A 26,926-nucleotide genomic window follows, 5' to 3' on the forward strand; every position below is an offset into this window, starting at 1 on the left:
TTGGCATAAAATAACCAAAATATTTCAGTGCTTACCAAGTGCCAGAAATTGTTATATAGGCACTTGGCATGGACCATCTTATTTTCACAATTGCCATGTGAAGTAGATATTGTTGGCATCTCCATTTTACAGGTAAGGGACTGAGGCACTGAGAGTTTAAGCAAAGTGCCCAAAGTCTATCAGCTATTAAGTGGCAGAGCTAGAATTGGAACCCATGCAGTCTGACTCTAGAGTTCACATTCTTAACAACTATGCTCTCTGAGGAAAAGACGTTAGGGGGTGGTGTGAAAACAAGGGTCAGCATGTTGAATATTGTTCAAGCATCAGTGGACAGATTGTGAATTGAGCAAAGAAAGTATTGAAAGGGGTAGTGCCCTTGTACTGTGTTTGCTTTCCCTTTGGGGGAAAATGGGAGAGTGCCAAAAAAGGTGGCACAGCCCAACCTGACCTTGCTGATTCAAACATTACCTTTAGGAATAATGGTTGAGGAAAGTGAATCAAGTAACTTGCCCAGGTCACCCAAGTTGTGGAGCCAGGATTCAACCTACTGACCTCAAGTCTTCCGACTGCAAATCCAATGCTTTGGGAAGGGTTGTCTTCCCAGTTTAAGAACCATGTGGGTATGAAGCATGTGGAAAATTGAAGTTAGGGAAATGTGGCATGATTTGTGCTCTGTCTTAATCATCCAGCCTCTCTGTTAGATTTGCTGTAGGAATACACTGCCAATTCCAGAGCATTGTGCAACAATTTATCTTTTTCCGTAGTTGAATCCTACCACATTGTGTGTTCAGTTTAGAAGGGTTCAGCTATCTGTTGCTATATCTGAAAGAACACATAAAAGAATCCATTTTTGCCGGGCGCGGTGGCTCACGCCTGTAATCCTAGCACTCTGGGAGGCGGAGGCGGGTGGATAGCTCGAGGTCAGGAGTTCAAGACCAGCCTCAGCAAGAGCGAGACCCCGTCTCTACCAAAAATAGAAAGAAATTATCTGGCCAACTAAAATACATATATAGAAAAAAATTAGCCGGGCATGGTGGCACATGCCTGTAGTCCCAGCTACTAGGGAGGCTGAGGCAGTAGGATCGCTTAAGCCCAGGAGTTTGAGGTTGCTGTGAGCTAGGCTGATGCCACAGCACTCACTCTAGCCCGGGCAACACAGCGAGACTCTGTCTCAAAAAAAAAAAAAAAAAAAAAGAATCCATTTTTATGTCATCTGATTAGAGTCCAGAATTTAGTGTTAGTTGGCCAGTCTGTATCCTGCCCTCTGCCTATCCTTGAAGGCCCAGGACAAGTCCCATTCCTTCTTATGTTGCCAGCCTTCATGATCTTACCTTTCAGCAACTCCTGTAGCCCCACAGACTCCTTCCCCTCTGTCTATAAACATATGCAGTTCTCTCTTGTCCTAAAACAAAAAATCTGGGCTCGGCAGTCCCCTCAGGCTGACAGACTAACTCCTTCCTTTCACAATCATATTTCTTCAAAGAGGAAGCTACACTTAACTGTGTTGGCTTCACTTTTTAACCCCTTGAAATCTGGCTTCCTCCCCTACCCCCTGTTTTTTTCATAGGGCACCAGTGAGCTTCTAATGGCCAAAGGGGTCTTTTGCCAATTTGCAATACATGACATTTTCATTATCTTTTCCTTCTTGAAATTTTTTTCTTCCCTGATTTCTACAAAACTGTACTAAGTTGGTCTGACCCAACTATTCCTTTTTTGTCTCCTTTCTGACATCTTTTTCTCCACCAAACCTCCACAAACAAGAATTTCCAAAAATTGCTCTCTTCTTCCTAGTTCAGAGATTCTCACTATGGTGTGGGGCAGGTTTTAGTGACATGATCTGATTTACTTTTTTAGAGGCTCACTCTGGTGGCTGCAAAGACAACACGTTGTAGGGTAGCAAGAGTAGTACTAGAGACCAGGTAGATATTGTAGGAAGTCCAGATAAGAGATAATAGTGCCCAGACTGGGGTGGTGGTAGTGCAGAGAGAGAGAAGTGAGTGTGTTTAAGACACGTCTGGGAGGTGGAACTCATGGAAATTGCTGATTGATTGGTTCTGCAGGTGAAGGAAAAGGAGGAAATACAAATAATTCACAGGTTTCTGGCTTAGGCAACTAGAGAGATGTTGGTATCTTTACTGAGCTATGAAATATTGGAAAGGGGTAGAAAGCACTTGGATGGGGAAATCAGGAGTTTGGTTTTTAAAATGTTAAGTTATATATGACTATTACATTCCGGTGGAGAAAGCCATGTTTCCTTGGCTATCTCAGCCTCTCTTAGGACTTCAGCTATCTCTTCTTTATATGGAAATGTGTGTGTGTGTCACTGTAATTGCTTAACCCATTGATTTCTGAAACAACACTTTTTAGCACTGTTTAAATCAGACTCCTATGTCCAGTCTACCCTACCCTGAGTTCCTCCTGATTGCCCTTTTTCTTACACTGGAACTACTAGCCTTCTCTTCACCCAGACTTTTTAGTGTTTCCAACAACTCTCTTCCTCCCTCTCACCAATATCCAAGTAGTAAGGAAGTCCTGTTCAACCTACCGTGTGCATTGTTTGTCCCTCTCTGTTTCCATTGCCCCCACCCTAGATTAAAATCATCATCACTTCTTATCTGGACCATTGTGGCACTCTAACCATCTCTAGTCTTTCAGTAACTATTCTATCCTACACCTGCTGCTGTAGAAATCTTTTTTCCTTAAGATTTCTGTCTAAGGGTCTCCACATTCCTCACAGAATGAAGTCTATTCTCTTTAGCCTGGTATTCAAAGTCCTTCATTATCTGACCCCTTCAGCTAAACTAGACTAGAAATTTCCTTTGTGTTTTTGCTCATGCTCTTCATTCTAGTTGGCATGCCCTTCCCTGGCTCCCATCTTCACCAAGCAAAATCCTGTCCATCCTCTAACACCATCTCAAATGCCACCAAATAAGAATTCTAGTTACCATTTATTAAATACCAATGATTAAGTACTTAATGCCTATTTATTAAGTAAGCTAAGCATCTTACATTTCATTATTTGATTCTGCATTGCCTATTTCTCTACAAGAATGCAAATTCCTTGGGAGAAGAGATCAGATTGTAATTCATCTTTGAATCCTCAGCTGTAATGTACACTTAGTTGATGTCAGATAAATGCTTGATGAATGACTGAATGACTGCAGAGCTCCTAACTAGTTGGTATGGGAAGATATAAAAGAAGCATGAGCTTACATTCTAGTTAGAGAACACAAAACCAAACAAACAAGATTTCCAGAATATTAAAGTATTGACAGAATACAAAATAGAGGGTGAACAAAGTTAGAAATAACACAAAGTCATCCTGGATGAATCAAGTTTATACAGTAAAGGGAATGTTCAAAGGCTTCTTATGTGTTAGAAACTTAGAAAGCTAGTCTTCACTTGAAAAAATGTATACTACATGTTATTAATGTATTAAAGGCATAGACCAACATCTTTGACACATGCATTCAGGCTTGCTGTGCTGGGTGCCAAAAGCATAGCAATGAACAAGGTGGAAAACATCCTCTGGGAACACTGAAATTGCCTGTGGAATCCACATTAGTGGCACTGTGACCATGCACAGAAGACGTGTGTGTGAAATACTGAGTTAGTCTCTGTGGACAACCACTGGGCCTTTCTTCTGCTTCCAGTGGTCACTGGCTCCTCTGTTAAAAAGGCTAGTGGATATGGGAGCCCGCCTAATAGAAATCGTCATTTTGGAGTGTTTTGCCTCCTCTGGGGAATAAATTAGATTGAAACGGAATATTTAACTTACCACAGTGAGTCTGACTCTTGGCTATGCATTGTCACACCTTTCAACAAGCATTGCTGTATTACGGAAATAAAATTAATTTAAATTCTCTTTTTTAAAAAAAAGGCTTCAGTGTCAGGTTGACTTGATTTTGAATTTCTGCTTTTCTGCTTGTTCAGTACGTGACTTTGAACAGTTATTTTCTGTCTCTAAACGGCATCTATAAAATGGGCATATTCCAACCTTCTTTGTAGGAGTGTTCCAAGGATGAAATGAAATAATATATCCAAAGTGCATGTCACAATGCTCAATAAATGTTGAAAGAGTAAAAAGCAAGTTAGATTTTAAAGACAGTAAGGATGTTGGATTGTCTCAGGGTTGTTAGCAGGTCAGTTCAGGTTGGTGTGAGAATCAGAGACCTGGGCATTGAGCAGTTTGTATCAGATCATCATAGAGGCCTCCAGGAATGGGAAATGCTGATGGTAATTCTAAAACTTCCTCAGGATAGTCTTTAATGTGGACCCTCACACCAGACCTAAAATATTCCTCTAACCTCTATTTAACTGCAGAAACAAAAGGAGAGAGGAAAGGAGCTACAGTTTCCAAACACCATTGAAAGTATCTGCTTGCATCCTTTCTACCACATGAATGTTCAGGGAGTACATTTTACATCATTGGTTGATTGGAATCCAGCAATTTCCACATTACCAGCCAGTCTCTTGGGAAAGTACTATTAGATTTGCCAGAGTAAATTATTGAGATTGTTAACTCTCACATGGACGTGGATAGTGACGACAAGCAACGAACTAAAGTTGCATCACAGAATTTACTGTGTAAACTTTTCAAACCATTTGTACCATTCATTAGTCCCCCCACCCAAAAAAACCATCTTTAAGACAGGCAGCTGATGTAGCTGGGTGGTGGACTCTAGGTGGCCACATTGTATCTCATTGTATCTGTATTTAAATATTTAAACGGATGTATTTACAGATTGAAACAATTCATAAAGAGCTGAGGCTCCCTTTTTTTTCTTTCTTTCTTTTTTTTTTTTTTTTTTTTTTTTACCCTAAAACTCAAAATCGCGGTTATTTTAGTGATTAGCCCCGTCTCTTCCGCTGCTCAAACCTCTGGAAACTACACCTCCCAGCATGCTCTGAAGCTGGTCTGACCTCATCTCAAATGGCCCCGTAGGGCAACAAGGATGGTTAGTTTTGACCGGATTTATTGGTGCCATGAAAAATCAATCCTAATTGGCAGCTATTGTGGACTTTTATATCTGCCGGACCCCTTTTTTTGAACTGTCACTAAATGAAGGGGTTCTGGCCTGGGAAGTCCCGTCCATTCCCTCAATTGGATAGGGAGCGGGGACAGTGTCCCCAACGATCTCATGAATAGGAGGGAATGTTGACCAGGGAGCACCGCTGCGGCCGATCAGAGGAGCAGGAACTGGAGCCCGGGCTGAGTCCGAAAAAACCCGGATCTGGACGTTGGCTCCGGAAAGGTTGGAAGTGGACGATGGAGGAGCCGGAGGAACCGGCGGACAGTGGGCAGTCGCTGCCCCCGGTTTATATCTACAGTCCAGAGTATGTCAGCATGTGCGACTCCCTGGCCAAGGTCCCCAAACGGGTAAGAGAGAGGGCAATGAAAGACCATGGGCTTTGGGGGTGAGGGCGGTGGACGGGAAGGCATTAGGGAAAGAAAAGGATACTGGACTGGGGGAAATCTTCAGAAATGTAGATAACTGTATCAGAGACCTAAAGCTGTACTAGAAGGAAGTGTCCCCTTGTTGTTTCTGAGAGCGCAGTGTGTCTCCGCGGGGCGTCCAATAGACAGGTGGGGGTGGGGGCCGGTGGCTGGGGGCCGGGGGGAAGGGCGGGAATGGAGTTTCTACTACTAAGAAATTGCTGAAGTCGTGGGAAAATAAGCGTCGAGAGGGAAAGTGTTCCATCACCTGCCTAAGGCCCAGTAGCTTTCCCCTTAGTGATTTTGACACTTTGCATCTCTATTGTTTCAAGGGTATTGTAACTGTTTAGTAACAGATCTGAGGGGAGTTGAAACAAAGTTACTTCCTTTGTTCAGGATGATGAAGTGGACTGGATTTTGCTAAATTAAACTTCTAAGACACTATTTTCTGCTTTTTTTATGCTAATGTTTTTAGGCCAGTATGGTACATTCTTTGATTGAAGCATATGCACTGCATAAGAAAATGAGGTAAGTTGCCTTTCATGACAATAGCCCTGAAGCTAGGTGTTCATAGCCTTACTATCTTGCTTCACAATGGGGCTAATTTGGGAGAACGTGGTCCTTTAAAAAAAAAAAACAGAAAAAGAAAAAGCTTTTTGTGAGAGTATTCACAGTGTTTTGTAATCTGCCTGTAACACTGAAAGCTCTTGCAGAATTAAGAAAACTTGAAAAAAAAAAAAAGTGCATGAAGCAGTTAAGGTCCATTAGAAATAGGAGAAGTATCTCAGGGATAGGTACATTGTGGAGATTCTGAGGTGAGTACATTTGGGTACTAAAAACTTGTCTGATAGAAAACTGTGTTCAGCTGGGAGGTATTCTGTTTTTGTTTTGTTCTAAGCCAGATCTGAGGGTGTGGGTTCAACTTAAGACTTTTAGACAGCTCACCACTACTACCAAACTTTAACGGGTGACCCTGGAGTTAAGACCAAAGCAAACTGCTGAGACTGAGCCAGAACTCAAGAGAGAGCTAACTGCTCCTTTCAAAAACATGAGCTTGCTGTTTATTGCCATTTCTGTGTTTGATCTCATTATATGAGCAAATATAACCCGCAGTGTGTAGGATTACTTATAAAATTTTCTGGCCAAATAGGTGAGTGTCTACTCCAGCTAGACTGGTATGCTTCATTCATCTCTTAGAAGGTAGTATAACAGGCTTTTCGATTTTATGCTTATTATTAACAAAATCATTTCTTGAGTACCTTCTTTAAGGAATGTTTTTCAACCGTTGTTAACCCACATGGTAAATAGTAACACATGCCTGCTATTAAAGTTATTTAACATTTGAAAAAGTATTTTATGACAAAATATCAAAACAAAGCAAAACTATCCAATTTCCTCGTTAAGTAGGGAGGCTTTCAGTATGTGTTTTTTAACTTTAACAAAATAAATGGAAAGGTGATAGAAAAGGGAGCTTTTAGGGCTGTGAAATATGGCTCAAGAAATTGTAGAAATTTTTATTTTAATGGGCAAATTTTTCACTCTGATGGTATAGATGTGCTTTCTCAAAGAAGCAGCAAGAATCCTTGGATCTTGTCTATATATTTAATTGTTGAGGCTGGCTTGGCTATATATTTAATTTTTGTAACTGGACCACAGGATTTCTTCTGGCCACCTTGGTGATAGTAGTAGCTTATATAGTCATATTAATTCATGATAAACTCCTAGCTGTGTTCCCATTCAGCAAACACAAAAAAAAACACTACTTGGCTGAGTGCAATGGCTCACACCTGTAATCCTAGCACTTTGGGAGGCTGAGGTGGGAGGATTGATTGAGGCCAGGAGTTTGAGACCAACCTGAGCAAGAGCAAGACCCCATCTCCACAAAAAATAGACAAAGTAGCCAGTCATGGTGGTGCATGCCTGTAGTCTCAGCTACTCAGGAGGCTGAAGCAGGAGAATCGCTTCAGCCCAGGAGTTTGAGGTTGCAGTGAGCTATGATGATGTCACTGCCAGGAGACCCTGTCTCAAAGAAACAAAAAACAAAAACAAAAAAAACCCACTACTGCCTCCCTGTGGCCTAGGTCAGTGTTCCTTCAACTTGAACATGCATATGAATCACCTTAAGATACATTGTCTTGTTTAAAAATAGTCTTGTTAAAACACAAATTCTGATTCAGTAGGTCTGAAGTGAGGCTGAGATTCTGCATTGCCAACAAGCTCCCAGGGGATGCTGATGCTGCTGGTCCACAGACCACCCTTTAAGTAGCAAGGGCTAGAGCACAGTGGCAGCTGTGGGCTTGAGAAGAGGAAATGGGGAATAGGCAGTTAGAGGTTAGAGTTGGCGAGTCCTGTCATTAGGTTACCTCCTTTTATTCCCTCATTCACTCCTTGTGAGGAAGTAGGTTGAAAGGTTCTGAGTGAAGCCCAATTTCAACCATTTTGCCCCTTCTCTCCTTTCCTGTCAGGGGCACATGGGAGGGACCAAGGATAGAAACTTTTTACATTTTGGGTTGCCTGTTTTTTATACTCTAATATTAATAATGATAGTTATCCACAAAGCCTTTTTGTATATGTTGCTTTAATCTTTATGTAAGTCCCATAAAGCTCCATTTTACAGAGCTACAGAACACTCAACTTACCTGAGGTTATAGAGCTAGTAAGTACAGGGTTAAGAACAGGAACCCAGTTCTCCAACTCCAATCTGACTCCAAATTCAAAATGCATGGTAACGCTGCTGGTCATTAAAATAAAGATACAGCTGAAAGAATTATACAGCCCAACCACCAACTGATTCAAATGAAAATATCCCTGCCTACTAGCTTGTCAGGAAAGTTGTAACTCACAGAGTATAGTTTGTGATACTCGTCTATTTGTTTAACTTAAATATAATTACTCATTTTTACTACCTGTAAACTCAAGGGATAATCTGACCTCTTGCCCCTTATTAATGGAGTCATTACTATAGATGTGAGGAAGTAAAGACTATACAGTGTAGTGGAGGAACAGAATGTATTTATTACTTCAGCCCACTGGAACCTGAAGCTGGGAGTTGTATTTTCCGCTCAGACTGCTGGCTCCTGTTTCTAGCTTCTGGAATATGGGTGAGTCTGACTCACTCACCTCTCTTTGTTCTCTTTGTTATTATTAGGATAGTGAAGCCCAAAGTGGCCTCCATGGAGGAGATGGCCACCTTCCACACTGACGCGTATCTGCAGCATCTCCAGAAGGTCAGCCAAGAAGGCGATGATGATCACCCAGACTCCATAGAATACGGGCTAGGTAAAGTCATTATCAGGCAACAACTTGAATAGTGATTTTTAATACTTTTTAATTAAGAAATAATGTTAAATGTCAATCTTAATCTCTTGGTTTAGCCACATATAACTCACTAAACAAGCAAACCATGTGAGTTGAGTAAATCTGAATGATGGGTCAGGTAGAAGAAAAACCTTTCAGTTGCCTAGGCCCTAATGGCAGTGCTCAAATCTGGTCTGTTTGTATATATGCTGATTTAGCTGTCCTGTGACCTTTTAACTTGAGTACAGATTTATGTTCTGGCTACGTTTTCCACTTTATCCTTGATTAAACAGCTGCATTTTTAAAATCATAAGTGGCCAATAGGATAGTGTAGACAAACAGCACGGTTTAGTAGAAGAACATTGGACTGGGGGTCAAGAGAGCTGGGTCCCAGGTCTGGCTCTGTGTGACCACTGACAAGACATATCACCTTTCATGCATGGTTTCTACATCTGGAGGGTGTGCCTAGTTCATTATGAAGGTTTATCCTTTCTAGCTTCAATCTTTTAAAAGATTCTTTTTCCAGTATTGGAGATGTTTCTGTTTTGGTTGGAGCTGACATCAGCACAGTGACTTTTTAGTGGGGTATGTTGTTCTCACACCTCAACCTATTTCTCCTTTTTCTCCAGTTAGTCTTTTAACAAGCTCTTCCTATTTTTGCCTTAAGGTTATGACTGCCCAGCCACTGAAGGGATATTTGACTATGCAGCAGCTGTAGGAGGGGCTACAATCACAGCTGCCCAATGCCTGATCGATGGAATGTGCAAAGTAGCAATTAACTGGTCTGGAGGGTGGCATCACGCAAAGAAGTAAGAAAATGACTTTTCTGCTTTCTGACTCTTTCTTTGAGTCAGTTTCTCAATAATATAAACTGTTAGGCTTATTGTCTTGACATTTACTGAGAGATATGTGTGTATGTGGCACTTTACAGTAGCACTCTTACCTTCTGAAGAGATGCAAGTGAAACAGAAGAAGATGACCTAATATAGTGGAAAGCACACTACCTGGGCTCTACAAGTGGTTTTTCTGCTAACTTGGCTAACTGATGTGGACAGATTAAACTTCCCTAGGCCTCAGTTTTTTCATCAGTAAAATGCGCAGGGCAAAGGATTTAACTAGACAGTTTGTAAATTCCTTTTCAGCTTTCTGGAAATCTTCCTGTCTTCAAGGGAATTATATACTCTAGAAATATTAACAAAATTATAATAATTAGAAAACAACACCAATTATGGTACCAATGGAATATATGTATGAGCTGAGGAGACTTAGTAGTAGGGAGAAATGAATCATGGAAGTCTTGGGAGAGGTGAATTTTAGAGCTAGTTCTTGAAAGAAGTGGCAAACAGATTTTTGAATAGATAAAGAATTGATGAGAATAGATTTAAAACAAAAGGCTAAAGAATCAAGAAGGGGGTTCATACTGCCATCGCTAAGAAAAGTGGCAAGCTAGAGTTAGATGTCTCTCCAAAGAGAAAAGGCTTGTGAAAAGGGTCTTCTTGGATGCTACTTGGGGTTAGAGGAAAAGTCCTTTTGGAGTTTGGTGTTAACATCAAATAGTGATACTCTGTCTGATGAGGATTTCTGGGCCTTCTTCAGCATTTGGCATCTTTGATATGTCTGTAGTACTTCATCCTGGGGGAGAAGGATTTTTAAAACTCTGAATTTATCAATCTGCTGAGTGAAATGAAGCCACGGTGGTAGAAACTGCCATGCATCATTCACAAATCAATTGTTCATTCAATTGACCATGGCCTTGATACTCTTAGATGCTCTTGAATCAAGAGAAAACAGCACCTTGTTTTTCAGAATAAAACACCACAAAATTTCAGCACATGCAGGTTAAGATAATAACATGGAATTCTTTTCATCAAATTGACAAATTTCATGACCAAGGAAGTCCTTGAAAAAACTTACTACCAGAATTTACTACTTAGACAATAGAGCAAAAGGAACCAATGTTTTAGTAATGAATTTTATGTGGTCTTAAAAGCAAAGATAAACAGCCTGCCTTCTGTTAGCTTTTTCCTTATTTTTTTGCTAAGTTCAAAATAAAGACAGTGATCGCTAAGTGAAAAAAAATGACCCTCTCTCCTTCAAGCCACAGAAAACCAAGCTTTCTGAATCAAGGAATTCTATGTCCTCTTGGGCTTAGCAACCTGGGAAAAAAAGTAATGTGGCTTCATAGAAAATGTCTGCTCCTATGAGTCAGATCTAGTTTCTCATGTATTTAAATTTACTGCAGAAGGCATGCTAGGGCCTGGGTCAATTTCCAATGGAGTACTCAGATACCTGCCACTTCTTATTACTGTTTTGCTGCCAAAGGAAGCACACTCTGTCTTGAGCCAATTCATGGCCACTTCGAGGCTGCATGCAGGTGCAGGCCTGACCACATGTCATCATCTTAACTGTTTTGGACAGCTTTCAGCTGATCCTGCCTGGAAACAACACATCTGCAGTGAATGTAAATTATAAAGAGTCTCTAGAGATTGCCCCAATTCAGGTGTGAATTCCAGGGTGTTCTTGGCATCTCTAGAACCTCTTTGCAGATGGACTACAAGAATTTAGCCCACAAATTTATATCCAGCCAGCATTTACCTATTATAGTCACATATTTATTTAAATCTCCCCATCTCCAAATATATATATCAATTCATACATGTCATTTTTCATTGAACAAGCATTGATTAAGCACCTACTATATGTCAAACATGTTTATTATCACTAATAAGCAGAGATATAGAAATTGAAACAGTATATTTTCCCTACCAAGTTTGGGAAAAAAAGTCTTTATTTCAAAATGCCCAGGTGCCAGTAGGGTTACAATGAAATTGGTACAACCCTTTTTGAAAATTTTGGAAGTGTTAAGAGCAGAAAGAAATGTTCACACCTGTTGACCCACTAACAATATTCTTGACAATCTATTCCAGGGAAATAAATCAATCTTGCCCTGAGGAAATTTATCCCTTAGGAGTAAGATAGCAAATAATTGTATTTGAAAGCTAAAAGTGATTTTCAAAGAAAATTCTGCAAAAGAAGAGGACTGATGCTATTAAATATTAAACATACAAAACTAGAATAATGAAAACACTGGTACCACTGGTATAAGATGAGACATAATATTGTAGTATGCCTCCCCAAAGAGACCAGTTATATATAAGAATTTAATCTATTATGTATTGCAGGTGAATGGGAGTGGAAAGGAATGTTCAGTAAATGGTATTATGACAGCTTGTAGCATTTACACCCTCATCTCCTATAATAAAATAAGTGGCAGCTGGATTGAAGAATTAAATATAAAAAAGCAAATTTAAAAACTAGAATGAATGAATATCAAGCTTCTAAAAGGGAATAATTTTCTAAGCTTAGGAAGTAATAGAAAAAAATCACAAAGGAAAAGATCAAATCTGACTGTATAAAATTTTAAAACCAAAGTAACATTTGATGATTTTTTGGCCATTTTAAAAATAAAATCTAAACACAGACTGAAAAAGCCTATGTGACATAAATATGACAAAGTGTGATAGGTTTGTATCATCTAAGGCATTCCTACAGTGTAATGTTTAAGAAGAAATATGGGCAAAGAGCATGAATAGACAATTTACAGAGGAGTTTAAGTACAACTGGAAAACGGGAAAATGTTCATCACTGCTAATCAAAGAAATGCGAATTAAAACAACTAGGTGGGAGGCCGAGGCGGGTGGATCACTCGAGGTCAGGAGTTGGAGACCAGCCTGAGCAAGAGCGAGACCTCGTCTCTACTAAAAATAGAAAGAAATTATCTGGCCAACTAAAAACATATATAGAGAAAAAATTAGCCGGGCATGGTGGCACATGCCTATAGTCCCAGCTACTCGGGAGGCTGAGGCAGGAGGATCACTTAAGCCCAGGAGTTTGAGGTTGCTGTGAGTTAGGCTGATGCCATAGCACTCACTCTAGCCCGGGCAACAGAGCAAGACTCTGTCTCAAAAAAAAAAAAAAAAAAACTAGGTAAGCCTCTTTTGAAGCCTGTATTTAACAGAATTGAAAAAGATAGTACTCAATTTACTAGTGAGTGTGGTTTTGTTCAACCCCTTAAGAAAGCATTTTGGTAGCCAATGTGTATTAATGCCCTTTGATCTAGTAATCTTACTTCTGGGAATGTTTCCTAAGAAAATAATTCAAAATATGGAAAAAAAACTATTTTCATGCAGGAGTTTATCAGTATTATTTATAAATAAAAAATTGAAATAACATGAATGTCTAGCAATAACAATGGTGCATTACAGTATGGAATATGATGCTATTATTTTAAATGATTATGAAGATTACAGGGAATTTCAGAAAAATACTTGATGTATTTTAATAAAAAGCAAGTCTTAAAACTGTATGTACATTGCAATCATGACTTTGTAAATAAAACACACACATAAGGGAAAAAAAGAGGCCGGGCGTGGTGGCTCACGCCTGTAATCCTAGCACTCTTGGAGGCCGAGGCAGGTGGATCACTCGAGGTCAGGAGTTCGAGACCAGCCTCAGCAAGAGAGAGACCCCCGTCTCTACTAAAAATAGAAAGAAATTATCTGGACAACTAAAAATATATATAGAAAAAATTAGTCGGGCATGGTGGCGCATGCCTGTAGTCCCAGCTACGCAGGAGGCTGAGGCAGTAGGATCGCTTAAGCCCAGGAGTTTGAGGTTGCTGTGAGCTAGGCTGACGCCATGGCACTCACGCTAGCCCAGGCAACAAAGCCAGACTGTCTCAAAAAAAAGGGGGGGGGGAATAAGACCAGTGAGAATGATAACAGTGGTTATCTTAGGGTGGCTGAATTATTTTTTTTAAGCTCCTAAAATTACCAAACATTTAACGATAAAAAATCTAAGTTTGATGAGAATTTATACTATATAATGTCATCCATGCAAAGTGAAAGTTCATAAAGACTTAAATTTTACATTTTAAAATCAAAACCTACACAGGCATTGAATTTACAGGAAAGGATATGTTCCTTTCACCATTATCTGGATATGGCCACATGTGTTTCCTGGATTTTTCTGTACCAATTTGAAGGCTCAAGTAGTTCCTTTGGACTATGGCACTCATCTTCATGTAATTCATGAGGGTTTGCACCTCACCTTTCAGTGCCTGCTAGGACTTGAGTCTAGTTATAAGACTAGGAGCAATGAGGGGTAGTGAGGGTAGGTCTGGAGAGGAATCATTATTCTTTAATGAGGCAACTGCCTCAGGAGAAGCCATTACACTTTCCTCAGGCATTGCATAGTTAATCCCCTCAAATTGGGGTGGAGAAAAAGATGCTCCCACTGTGGGTGGGGAGGTTGTGTCCATTGCCAAAGAAGACTAAGAATTTAGGGGTTCTCAGCTTCATGGAGGTCTTTCCACATGTCCCAATTACAACTTGCAGGATCCCATTCCTTCACAGCCAGTGCCCTCACTTTAACTGTGAAGCTGATTTTTCAATTTGTTTTTTTAATATTCAATAATTTTTTTATTATTATTTCAGCATACTGTGGGGGTACAAAAGTTTAGGATATATATGTAGCCCTTACACCCCACCCCCCCGAATCAGAGCTTCAAACGTGTCCATCCCCTAGACAGTGCGCATCACACTCATTATGTATGTATACACCCATCCCCTCCCCCACCCACATCTGCCTGACATCGGATTAATGTTATTCCTGAATGTACTCTTAGGTGATGATCAGTGAAACCAATTTTATGGTGAGTACATGTGGTGCTTATTTTTCCATTCTTGGGATACTTCACTTAGTAGAATGGGTTCCAACTCTATCCAGGAGAACATAAGAGATTCTACATCCCCATTATTTCTTATAGCTGAGTAATACTCCATGGTATACATATACCACATTGTATGAATCCACTCATGTATTGGTGGGCACTTGGGTTGTTTCCACATCTTTGCAATTGTGAATTGTGCTGCCATAAACATTCGGGTGCAGATGTCTTTTTTATAGAATGTCTTTTGTTCGTTTGGGTAGATGCCCAATAATGGGATTGCTGGATCAAATGGTAGGTCTACTTGTATCTGTTTAAGGTATCTCCATATTGCTTTCCACAGGGGTTGCACTAGTTTGCAGTCCCACCAGCAGTGTATGAGTATTCCTATCTCTCCACATCCATACCAACATTTATTGTTATGGGACTTTTTGATAAAGGCCATTCTTACTGGAGTTAAGTGATATCTCATTGTGGTTTTGATTTGCATTTCCCTGATGATTAAAGATGTTGAGCATTTTTTCATACATTTTTGGGCCATTCTTATGTCTTCTTTTGAAAAATTTCTGTTCATGTCCTTTGAGGGTGGCTGAATTATTGATAATTTTTTTAAAATATTTTTCTCTAGTTCTCAAATTTTCTGTAATGAGATTATATTTCTTTTACAGCTAAAATTTTACCAAAATAAAAAGAGGTTACAGAAAATACAACAAAGGGCTAAAATCTTTAACTATTCTAATTGATTTTTTAAAACACTCATACTCAGATAAATGGACAAAAGATACAAATAGATAATTCACAACAGAAGAAGCAAATAGTAAACAAGCATGAAAAAAATTTAGCATCATTAGTAACTAGAGAAATTGAAATATTATACAATTGATCCTTAAACAACATGGGTTTGAATTGCGCGAATCCAGTATAAGTATCCAATAAATATAGTCGGTCCCAAGCAGGTTCCACAACCAAATGCAGGCAGAAAATATAATATTCCCTGTATGCAAAACCCATATATAATGAGGGCACTGAGGAAGCAAAGTGGTATACAGGATGTTCTTATCATGTGAGGGCAGTTGGTACCAGACAGAAGGCCACTTAGTGAATTCATTTAAAAGGAGGACCAAGATTTTAGAGTAAGTAGTGGAAGGGGCAGGGTTTGATTAGGATGCTAGCTTGAATAACTAAAAACCATTTAAATAGGTTTATTTTATCTCATTCAATAAAATTGAGTGCTAGGTATAACTATTCACTAATTCTTAGAACAAACAAAGAATGTACCAAGGATTGATGGTTTTTGTTTTGGGCCTAGTTTTTCAAACAAAATTCCATGATATTTCAAGACAATACACTTCACTTCCTGCAAGGCTTTTGCAGCATGATCATTAAGAGAGTTGATTTTGCCAAAATATTCAAGGGTTTCATTAGTTTTCACAGGGGCTTCTTCTTAATCACTTGGTATTCAAATTATTCTCTTTTGAACCACTTTTAAAATCATTATCTGTATTTTTCTCCTCTTCAGTTGTGAACTGGTCTACCAGGTCCTCATCAGTTTCCTGTGCTGACTTTATGATATCCTGCATCTTTTTATAAAATTTGTAATTTTACTTTGTGACAAATTTGCATTGAATTGAAACTGGTATATCTGACAATCCATGAGAGGCAAAATGATTAAACAGATGGATGGGGTTAGATGCTATTGTTTGAAGAAGTGAGTTGTTTGAGCAGGTACTGACATAAATGGTCAGTTCACTAGCATACACTTTCATATTGCAACAGCTTTTGTATCCTTAGGAAACCTCAAAACCTTAGTACTGGGGCTAAGATGATAAATTCTCAGTAGTGAAAACTCCCTGTACCAGCAAAGGTCTGGTGCAGTGTTTTTCAAACAGAGGGCTGCAACCCATTATTGAAACATTATGTAGGAATGTTGACCAATTAGATATAAATGATAAAGAAGGGGTGGTCTAGATTTCTTGTGTAAATTGTGTTACCATTACCTAAGAGGCATAGTGGGTGAGGATTGATGTGCTTATGGAACATCTAATTGAAGATGTCTATTAGAGAGCTGATAATAGGGTCCATCCCAGGGCTTCTCTACCTTTAATGTGCATATGAAATACCTGGGGATCTTGTTTAAGTGCAGATTCTGATTCAGGAGGGCTGGGATGGAACCTGGGAATCTGCATTTCTAACAAACTCCCAGGTGGTACCACATGTTGCCAGTCTGTGGACCATGCTTAGAACAGCAAGAGGGTAGAGCTCAGGAGAATCATCTTCACTGAAGATACAGATTTGGGAGTCAATAGCATTATAGGTTGTATTTAAAACTATGGAAATAGATAAAATCACCTAGAAAGCATGTGTGGAATAAAAAGGGAAAAAAATACTGAGCCTTATAGAATGCCAGTGTTTAAAGGGCAGATGGAAGAAGAAAAGCCTACAAAGGAATCTTGAGAAGGAATGGTCAAAGAGACAAAGAGAATCAGGAAAGACATCACAGAGACTGAGGATGAACCTCAAGAAAACCAGTTTGAATAGCAGTGTCTGACACTAGAGAGCAGCCTTTGGCAACAGGAGTGATATTGCCCCTAAAGGAGCAAAAATTGATTCTTGGGGTGGAGTGAAAAAACTTAGATGTTACAGTGGTTTATAGTCCTCTAAAGCACCACAGCACATAAATAGATGTACAGTAATGTGCAATATTAAAATTTCATGGTGGGGGTCAATGAGGAAAAGGCTCCTCGTTGTTTAAAAATGCTCCTTCGGGCCTGGTGCAGTGGCTCACGCCTGTAATCCTGGCACTCTGGGAGGCTGAGGTAGGTGAATCGCTCGAGGTCAGGAGTTTGAGACCAGCCTGAGCAAGAGCGAGACCCCATCTCTACTAAAAATAGAAAAATTATATGGACAACTAAAATATATATGTGTGTATATATATATATGTGTGTGTGTATATATATATATATATATATATATATATATATATATATATATATATATATATATACAGAGAGAGAGAGAGAGAGAGAAATTTAGCCAGGCATGGTGGCGCATGCCTATAGTCCCAGCTACTCGGGAGGCTGAGGCAGGAGGATTGCTTGAGCCCAGGAGTTTGAGGTTGCTGTGAGCTAGGCTGATGCCACAGCACTCTAGCCTGAGCCATAGAGCGAGACTCTGTCTCAAAAAAAAAAAAAAATGTTCCTTCAGTGAAGGTGGAGCATGATAATGAAAAAATGGTTGAGAAATAGTGCTGTAGAGAAGTGAAGTAGGTGACGGTGAACAAGACTTCAATGGATGAAAATGGATGTGTCAGGGAGACAAGGAGGTGGTGGGGGAAGGGTATTTCAGAAGGCCACAACAGCATGCGCAAAAGCAGAGTGAAGTAAAATTTAAAAAGCAGGTATAAAATAAACAATGTAAAATAAGATATAAAATTTAAAAAGCAGGCCAGTTGCAGTGGCTCACACCTATAATCCTAGCAGTCTGGGAGGCCAAGATGGGACGATTGCTTGATGTCAGGAGTTCAAAACCAGCCTGAGCAAGAGCAAGATTCCATCTCTACAAATAATAGAAAAATTAGCCAGGCATGGTGGCCCATGCTTGTAAGTCCCAGCTACTTGGGATGCTGAGGAAGGAGAACTGCTTGAGCCCAGGAGTTTGAGGTTGCAGTGAGCTGCAATGACACCACTGCACTCTAGCCAGGGTGACAAACAGACTCTGTTTCAAAAAAGAAAAAAACATTGTAAAACAAAAAGCAGAGCAACATAAAATAGCTTGGTAGATTTGGGGACTAAGTATAGCTCTCTAACACTGGAGGATTAAAGTGTAAAGTGGATAATGGCAGAAGATGAGGTAGAAACATAGGAAATGGGTCACAAAGGGCTTCATGTATATCAGAATCACTGAATTGAAAAATATAGATTTCTAGGTCTCTCTGAAAGATCTTGATTTGGTAGGTTTGGGGTGGTACACAGGAATCTATGCTTTCAAACTCTAGGGGTGATTCTGATGTATGCATTTTGAGAAACTCTGCTGCAGGAAATGGGGAGCCACTGAAAAATTATGTTAAGAAGTAACATGGTTAAATTTGTGTTGTAGGAAAATAACTTTGCAATTGTAGGAGGCAGAAGCTGGAGGTAGGGAGACTGCTTAGGGTATCAGCAGTCCCATTGAAAAGTGGTGAAGACCTGACTGAGGCAGAGCAATGAGATTAGGGGATGGAGAATTGCAAAGGCTGATTTGAGACAACTTTAAGAGATTAAAAAGAGCAAGTATTCATGATTAAGTGGCTGTGGGAGGAGATGAAAGATGAGGAGGATGACTCAAGTTTCTGGCTTTCTTAAGTGGAGTCCCAAAGAAGATAGGAATTAATAACAATAGCTAACATATGTTGCGCTATCTGCTAGGCACTACCTTATGTGCATTTTTCTCATGTGTCCTCACAAGAGCATTAAGCAATGAGTACCAATTATTATCTCTATTTTACACATGGAAATACAGAGAGATTAAATGACTTGCTGAAGATTAGTCAGTGGCCAAGTTGAGATTCAAACCCAGGTGATCTGATTCTTCAACCTGGGTACCTAACTGCTATACTATTACCTTAATAAATAGGAATAGGTGGTGGTGTGCAGCAGAGGCAATACCCAGGGAGACTGGATATCCAGATTTAGAGATGAAAGTAAAAGCTGGAACTGGAGACTGAGGTCTGTTGCCGGTATATCAAGTGGTGGTACAAACTATGAAAATGGATGGGATTACTTAGGGAAAAGGTAGAGGGTAAGGAGAAAAAGAAAGAAGATCCCAGGACCCCAGGAAACACCAACTGGTAATGGGCAAGCAAAAGAGGCTCCAGTCAATTCAGCTGAAAAGCAACAATCAGGGCTAGCCACGTAATCAAAATAGAAAGGGGTCATGGAATCCCAGGGGAGCAGAAGAATTTAAGGAAGAAAAGAGCTCTCGACAGCATCATGTGCTATAGAGGGGCCAATCCAGGTAGGTACTAAAGTGTCAGTCATATTTGGCAATTAAGGCAGCCATTAATGACCTTGGTCAGAGAACTCTCTGGAAAGTGATGGGAATACACCTCAAGCCATTGAGGGGTAAGTAGAAACTAAGGAAATAGGAAAGGAAAGCTACTCTGTCCAGAGGTTTGAATGAGAAAGAAAGAAAAGAGGAGGGGAGTGGTCAAGGGAAAGTAAGGGTTGATGGGTGGTTTGTTGGTTTTAAGAGATTTATAGACTTAAATGGAAATATTGAAATATAAGAAGGGTAAGACACGGAGCAAATCTCAGAGGAGGAAGGAGAAAGTGAGACGAGTAGCTTTCAGATGAGAACCACCTCTTGTGAAGCCAGAGCGAAAGAAGTCAAGGATGGGTATGGCAGAGGACTGTGGGGGTTGCCTGCTAGCAAACTGATGGAGTGCCTTCCCAACGGCTTCTATTTCTCTGTGAAATAACTCCTACTGTTTTACATCAGTTGCTCACAGACCTCTCTGAATACTTTGATTTTGCCTTTTGTCATCAGTCTCTTAGGAAGTCATCGTGTCCCATCCAGATTCCTTTAAATGGAACTGACCCTATCTATGTAAACCAGATTATTAAAACCCAGTATAGGACAGTGACTCCTGACCTCCAGAATGTGTCTGGATCACATCTTGTTTGTTTACTTTGACTGGCTAGTCCTCATCCTTCCACCAGCCTCTTCAGGTGTCCCTTACCCTGTTTGGTTTTGCTTCTCAGCTCCCAATATCTTTCTTTATCTCATTCTGATGAGTCACTTAAGATACACATCTATAGCTCAACCACATCCTTCTTCCTCCCATAATTCTGTTGTTTGCCCTCTTGTTCTATGATATTTCAGCCTTCCAGCCAGCAACATGGGATCTATGCCAGCTGGGCCCCCTTTGACCTGTCTCACTGCTAGGAGAGGGAGAGATTATTGTCCTAGAATGTGGTTGGTTTCTGGGACTTCTACCTGGGGTCAGTGAATTAGGTAGAGCCATAAAGCTCTATGCTATATTTCTTGGCAAGCTTTCCAGGAAGAATGCAAAACTAGACCTCCAGCTCTTAGTAACTACCCACCTGGCAGTTAGGATCAAAGCTACTAAAGCTGTATTCCCAAGAGCTCTACCTCCTTATGCCTCAGACAGGGTGAATGGCAGTGAATTATACTATAGTTCCAGTTCTCCAAACGGCTCCGCGCACAGTATAACTTGTTAGCCAGGCAGCCAAACCTCCTTCTCTACCCACGCCACCCCAGCTCCAGCCTTTACAAACAAATAGATAACTGTGTGAAAATTGAGGCTGGATTCAGTGTCAGCCACATCACTTTACCACCAATGCAGAGCCCTCATTCCTCCGTGGAGGGTATGTCCTGTCTCTTGCTACTCATACTCATTCCATGCTGGCACCTGCAAAACAGGCATATCACCAGACAAAATCAACAAGGTTTTACCATAGTAGCCCAGATCATTCTCTGTCAATACATGTCCAATCCATAAGGCACCAGCCCCTCCATCAGAAAACTGCCCAGCCTGAGACTGATAATTGGAGGCTGGTGAGCAAAATCTGGGAATACCTGGAGAAGAAGGGACCCCCAGGTCAGAGACTGGGGGCATTACTTCAAGACCATCGAGGACACGAGGACTCAGATCTTTGCAAATTCTGTGGACAATGCCTGCATGATTTGCAGATTGACAGTGCCCATCTTGCTGCTGATGACTTTAGAGTTAAGTATGAGACAGAGCTGGCCATGCACCAGTCTGTGAAGAGTGACATCCATGGAGTCCACAAGGTCACTGATGAAATGTGTCACTCAGCTGCAACTGGAGACATTGAGGCTCTCAAGGAAGAGCTGTTATTCATGAAGAAGAACCATAAGGAGGAAGGAAAAGGCTTACAAGCCCAGATTGCCAAATCTGAGTTGACCATGGAGGTAGATGCCCCCAAATCTCAGGACCTCAGCAAGATCATGGCAGACATCTGAGCCCAATATGTCAAGCTGGCTCAAAAAACCAAGGAGCTGGACAAATATTGGTCCCAGCAGATTGAGGAGAGCACCACAGTGTTCACCTTGTGGTCCACCAAGATTGGAGCTGCTGAGACACTCACGGAGCTGAGACATACAGTCCAGTCCTAGGAGATTGACCTGGACTCCATGAGAAATCTGAAGGCCAGCTTGAAGAACAGCCTGAGGGAGGTGAAGGCTTGCTATACCATGCAGGTGGAGCAGCTCAATGGGGTCTTGCTGCACCTGGAGTCAGAGCTGGCATAGACTTGGGCAGAGGGGCAGCCAAGAGTACAAGGCCCTGCTGAACATCAAGGTCAAGCTGGAGGCTGAGATTTCCATCTACAGCCACCTGCTAGAAGACAGGAAGGACTTCAGTCTCAGTGATTCCCTAGACAGCAGGAACTCCATGCACACTATGCAAAAGACCACCACCCACAGGATAGTGGACAGCAAAGTGGTGTCTGAGACCAGTGACACCAACCTTCTGAAGGATTGAGGCAGCAGGAGCAGGGTACCCTTGGGAGCAGGAGGCCAGTAAAAAGTTCAGAGGTAAATAGAAAAACAAAAGAAGAAAACTGCTCAGGAACAAGCTAAAAGCTAAAGCTAAAGCTAAAGCAGGCTTTGTCCCCTGTGGCACCAGTCCTAGTCTCTAGCATATGAGGTGTGTTCCTATAGGGAATCCCTATAGGGAATCCCAGCTTTATCAACTACTAGCTCCGTCAAATACTACCTCTGTCAGTGTCCTCATTTGTAAGTTAGAGGTGATAATAGTACCTACATTATTGGGTTATAAAGATTAAATGTGATAATTGCATTAAATAACTTATCAAAGAGCCTGGCACATAGTGTTTGCTAAAAGTCATTTATCATATCCAGACTCAGTTATACTCAGGGTGTCTTAGGAAACATCTCAGACAAGTCTCTGGTCCAGCAGGTCCAACTTCGGGCTGTCCAGCTGAAGTTAGCCCTAGTATGGTTTGTTGCCCACTACACTTAAAATTCTCCTTTGTCCATACACCACTCCTGCCTGAGAGTAGACTACTCACTATTGCCCTCAAGACTCACATCCTTTGCTTTGTCAAAGTTTTTCTGCCAGCATTCCTTATGCCCTCCTGCCCCACCCCTAAACATCACAGAGAATTCCATGTTCAACCTACCCCTCTGACTGTAAGAATCTAACTCATACCTATAAGGCAAATAAAGATACTCCCTACCAAGAGACAGAGGGACCACCCCAATTAACAAGGGTGACTGTGTGGTAGCCCTGATACCCAGGACTTGCTTTACTACCAAAGGAGCAGATACTCTCTGAGACTAAATTCAAGGCCTTCTATAAAACAAAAACTTTAGACAGCATCTTGGAGCAGGTTTCATCAGATCCTCCATCTCCTCCACGTTGGCCTTGAGACACTTTCAGAACATAAAAAGGAGAGAGTTCTTCCTTGTCAAGATTGTCCTATCCTCAGTGTGATCACTATCCAAAATCCTTTCTGTTAATCTGGAACCTTCTAAATCCAAAGTTGTCTACCTAGGCAATGTTAAATTTACTTAATGTGACTTGACAGAATTTCTGAGCTGGGTGGTGATAGAGTGATTACAGTAGCACGAACTCCAGGCCAAATCCCAAAGTGTGAAAATGTTGTTTCTGGACTATGTTCTGTTCTGCCAGAGTTTACATAGTGCTGGATAAGATGTAAGCCTTTCTGAAATGAAGTTCCCTGAAATGATTGAAGATTTCAGCAATCCCTTGATACCACCGGCAATTCATCTACCACTTCTACATCTTCACTGCCCCATTATTCATGCTCCTTAAGAGAAAGGAATTTGGTTCCCATACACAAAAATGACCTTTCAATAGCTGAAGACCTTGTTTACTTCTACCCCAGGCCTGGCCTATGTTGTTGACTAATGCCTTCAACATCCAGGTGTGGGGGTGGAGGGTGTTGTCCTGTCACAGAAGGACCTGGGTACTTTGATCTCTGTCCCTGTACCCACTTCTCCAGGAAGTTGTTCCTAACCAACGTCAATTACCCCAAGTGAGAATGAGAGTTCCTAGTGATCAAGGCCACTTTTTTTTTTTTTTTTTTTTTTTGAGACAGAGTCTCGCTTTTTTGCCCTGGCTAGAGTGCCGTGGCATCAGCCTAGCTCACAACAACCTCAAACTCCTGGGCTTAAGCAATCCTCCTGCCTCAGCCTCCCAAGGAGCTGGGAGTATAGGCATGGGCCACCATGCCTGGCTAATTTTCTTCTATATATATTTTTAGCTCTCCAAGTCATTTCTTTCTATTTTTAGTAGAGACAGGGACTCGCTTTTGCTCAGGCTGCTCTCGGACTCCTGACCTTGAGCAATCCTCCTGCCTCAGCCTCCCAGAGTGCTAGGATTACAGGCGTGAGCCACCGCGCCCAGCCCAAGGCCACTTTTAAGATAGTAAAATACCTCTTTGAGACAGGCAGCTTGTGGTCATGAGCTTAAACCATTATAACCTGGAACAGCCAAGGCAGACTTGCACCCATCCTGTTCTAGCTCAAGAATGTCACAACCTTTTACCCCAGCCACAGCATAGGTAACAGGCAGATCCAGGTTCATCATGGGGCAGCCCAGAGGTTTGTGTTCCAAGGTGCCCCATTCTAATAGGATTGGGGGTTGCCTGTGCCTATGGGCACCACTGCAACAGGACGACACAGCTATTCAAACTTTGTATGTAATCTGATGAAGCGTGTTTCATATTATGGTCTACAGGCCACCCACATCTTAATCCTAAAATAAAGATTCCTGAATCAGACCCTCTAGGGGTAGGGCCTAAGAATATTTCTTTTTAACAAGTGCCTCCCCAGGTGATTCTGATGCATAGTACATCTTGAAAACTACTGGCCTAAGGGGTCTTTTACTTGCCCCATATCTAACCTAGCCTCTAGTATGCCTCTATGATACTACAGTTGAGGCAAAGACAGACCAAGGTAACCTTCAGGCCCTTGAGACATTGTTCCAATGAACTTCACTGCAGATTTTCCCTCCTCCCACATCTATAACACCTTCAAATCAGTGGTGGATCCCTCTTACCCTGTTAACCCAATCCACACTAGCTACTGCTGCCTTGTCCATCTTCCCCTTTTACAAGTTCCACAGCCATCTGCTCTCCAGCTGCAGCCATATGGATTAGTCAGGTACTAGGGGGCAGCTCTGTTGCTACGCCAACACATAACATGATTGGTCCTCCTCCCCAGACTCCTCAGGATGCATTTATAACAACTCATTACACCCCTCCATCCAGGCCTCTTCCCTTCATGGCATAAATCATTTCCACCCCACTATTGCCCTGGCTAGTTGTTCAAACCATTGACACCCCAGAGTCTGGTCAATACCTGGGCCATCCAAATATGGACTACCCAAGGACACATTCAGTTAGTCTTCACCATAACACATAGCACAGCGGTTAAGAGCAGGGACTCTGAAGTCACACTGCCTGGGTTTGAATCCCAGCACTGTCACTTTCTAACTATGTAGCCATGAACAACTTCCTTAAGCCTTCTTTTCCTCAATTTCCTCACCTATAAAATGGGGATAATAATAGTACCTACCTCACAAAGCAGTTGTGATTATTATATGAACTAACAGAATAGTGTCTGGCATATACTATGCACCAAAAAGTGTTTGCTGTTAAATTGTATATGAATTGCACTAACTGGATCATTCATGTGTGAGACACCAGTTAGATTTCATTTTGGCATAGACCCAACTGCCCATGCCAAATATTGAAGGTCTCTTCAGAAACCTTTGAAGTGAAATTCAGTCATCCACCCATTGACCATTGAACTTCGTGCCCTTCCTCCTCCATGATCATTCATCCAGTCTTTCTCCCTACTTTGTACCCTGAATTAACCCCTGTGACCTAAGGCTGAGAGACCAGTTATGTCATGAAAGAAGTGCCAGATTTCCAGCAACCTCATGGTTAGCCCACTGCCTGATTCTCTGGGAAGGTTGTTGATCAAGAAATAGTTGGGTGGGGACCTTGATGTCATAATCCTATTATAAGTATGCTTTCTCAGCTCAACCTCAGCATTCTCTCTTTAATGTAATTCTGGGCTGGGTGGTAATGGAGTGATTATAGTAGCACCATCTCCAGGCCAAGCTCCAAAGTGTGAAAATGGTATGTGTTTACTTTGAAAGCCCAGAAAGGTTCCAGGACTGGGAGTAAATTATACTCTTCCTTAGGCTCTGTCCCTTGCCTCTACCACCACTTCCTGACCCTAGATCAGCTGGACCACTCACTCCACCCATTCTCACTGATAAAGGAAAAAGATCAGACTGTTATGCTCGGTGATCAAGGAAGAGATTGGGAAAGTATGAACAAAGGTAATGACAGCAGATGTGAAAAGGAAGGCTAGCACTTGAGAGTGATTTTGGAGGCATAATTGACAGAGTGTGGTGATCAACTGGCTGTTGGGGCTTAAAGAGAAAGGAAATGTCAAAAATACCCAGTTTCTCGCCTAAGTAGGGGAAAATGTTGTTTCTAAGCCTGAAAATGGCACACCAAAAAACATGTAGAGGTATGAAAGGATTTGTGATAGAGAAATTTGAGCAGGTAAATGAATAGATAGGTGGGAAAAGGTGGGAGAGAGTAGATTGGTTGGTGGGTGTCTGATTGGCATCGCAAACTTAATATGTCCGAAGCTGAGCTCCTAATCTTTCCCTCCCATACATCAGCCCTATTCTTCTAGTTGTTCAAGCCAAACATATTGGAATCACCCTTGACTCCTTTCTTTCACACCTCACATTCAATCCATAAACAATTATCAACTCTGCCTTCAAAATACATCCAAAATCTGACCACTTCTCACTACCTCCCACACTACAACTCTAGTCTGAGCCACTGTCATCTCTCTCTTGGATTATTGCAACAGCCTCCCAGGTATTACTTTCCTGCTTCTAGTCTTGTTCCTCTTTGGTCTGTTCCACACAGCAGTCCTTTTAAGACATAAATGGGATCCCATCACTCCTATGCTCAAAACACTACATTGTTTTACTCAGAGTAAAAGCCAAAGTCTCTACCATGGGCTACAAGGCCCTGCACAATATCCCCTTTTCTCCTCTCCCCTGGTAAAACTGCTGTTCTCTTCCTTTCTTCACTATTCTCTAGCCACTGGACTCCTTGGCATTCCTTGAATATCCCAGGCATGTTACCACCTCTAGGCCTTTGCCCTTGCTGTTCCCACTGCCTGGAATGCTCTTCCCCCAGAGCATGCCCCTTTACCTCCTTGAAATCTTTGCTCAATTTAAGACTTTCTCAGTGAGGCCTTCCCTAACCATGTTTTTAAATTTATACCCTAAAAATCCTCCCATTGCCCTTTCCCTGTTTTATTGTTTGCCATACTATTGATCATCTGAAAATTACTTAGTTTACTTATTAATTATATCTATTTTCTGTCTCACCCTCCTGCCCCCTCAACTACAACAT

The 26,926-nt window shown here is 41.2% G+C and overlaps 1 protein-coding gene across 2 annotated transcripts in view; it reads left to right on the top strand.

The window, feature by feature from the left end:
- Window positions 1-4,931: 4,931 nt before the first annotated feature.
- Window positions 4,932-26,926, top strand: part of HDAC8 (histone deacetylase 8) — a 222,232-nt gene continuing 200,237 nt past the window's right edge. Inside the window, exons 1-4 of one of the 2 annotated variants that reach the window (XM_045538933.1) lie at window positions 4,932-5,380; window positions 5,913-5,965; window positions 8,586-8,716; window positions 9,402-9,543. In XM_045538933.1, the coding sequence (XP_045394889.1) occupies window positions 5,156-5,380; window positions 5,913-5,965; window positions 8,586-8,716; window positions 9,402-9,543 (551 nt within the window). In that variant the 5' untranslated portion in view covers window positions 4,932-5,155. The remainder of the gene's footprint in view (window positions 5,381-5,912; window positions 5,966-8,585; window positions 8,717-9,401; window positions 9,544-26,926) is intronic. The other variant, XM_045538934.1, reaches the window with a different exon arrangement.

This window comes from Lemur catta, chromosome X, assembly GCF_020740605.2.
Source record: "Lemur catta isolate mLemCat1 chromosome X, mLemCat1.pri, whole genome shotgun sequence".
In the NCBI taxonomy this organism is placed as follows: domain Eukaryota; kingdom Metazoa; phylum Chordata; class Mammalia; order Primates; family Lemuridae; genus Lemur; species Lemur catta.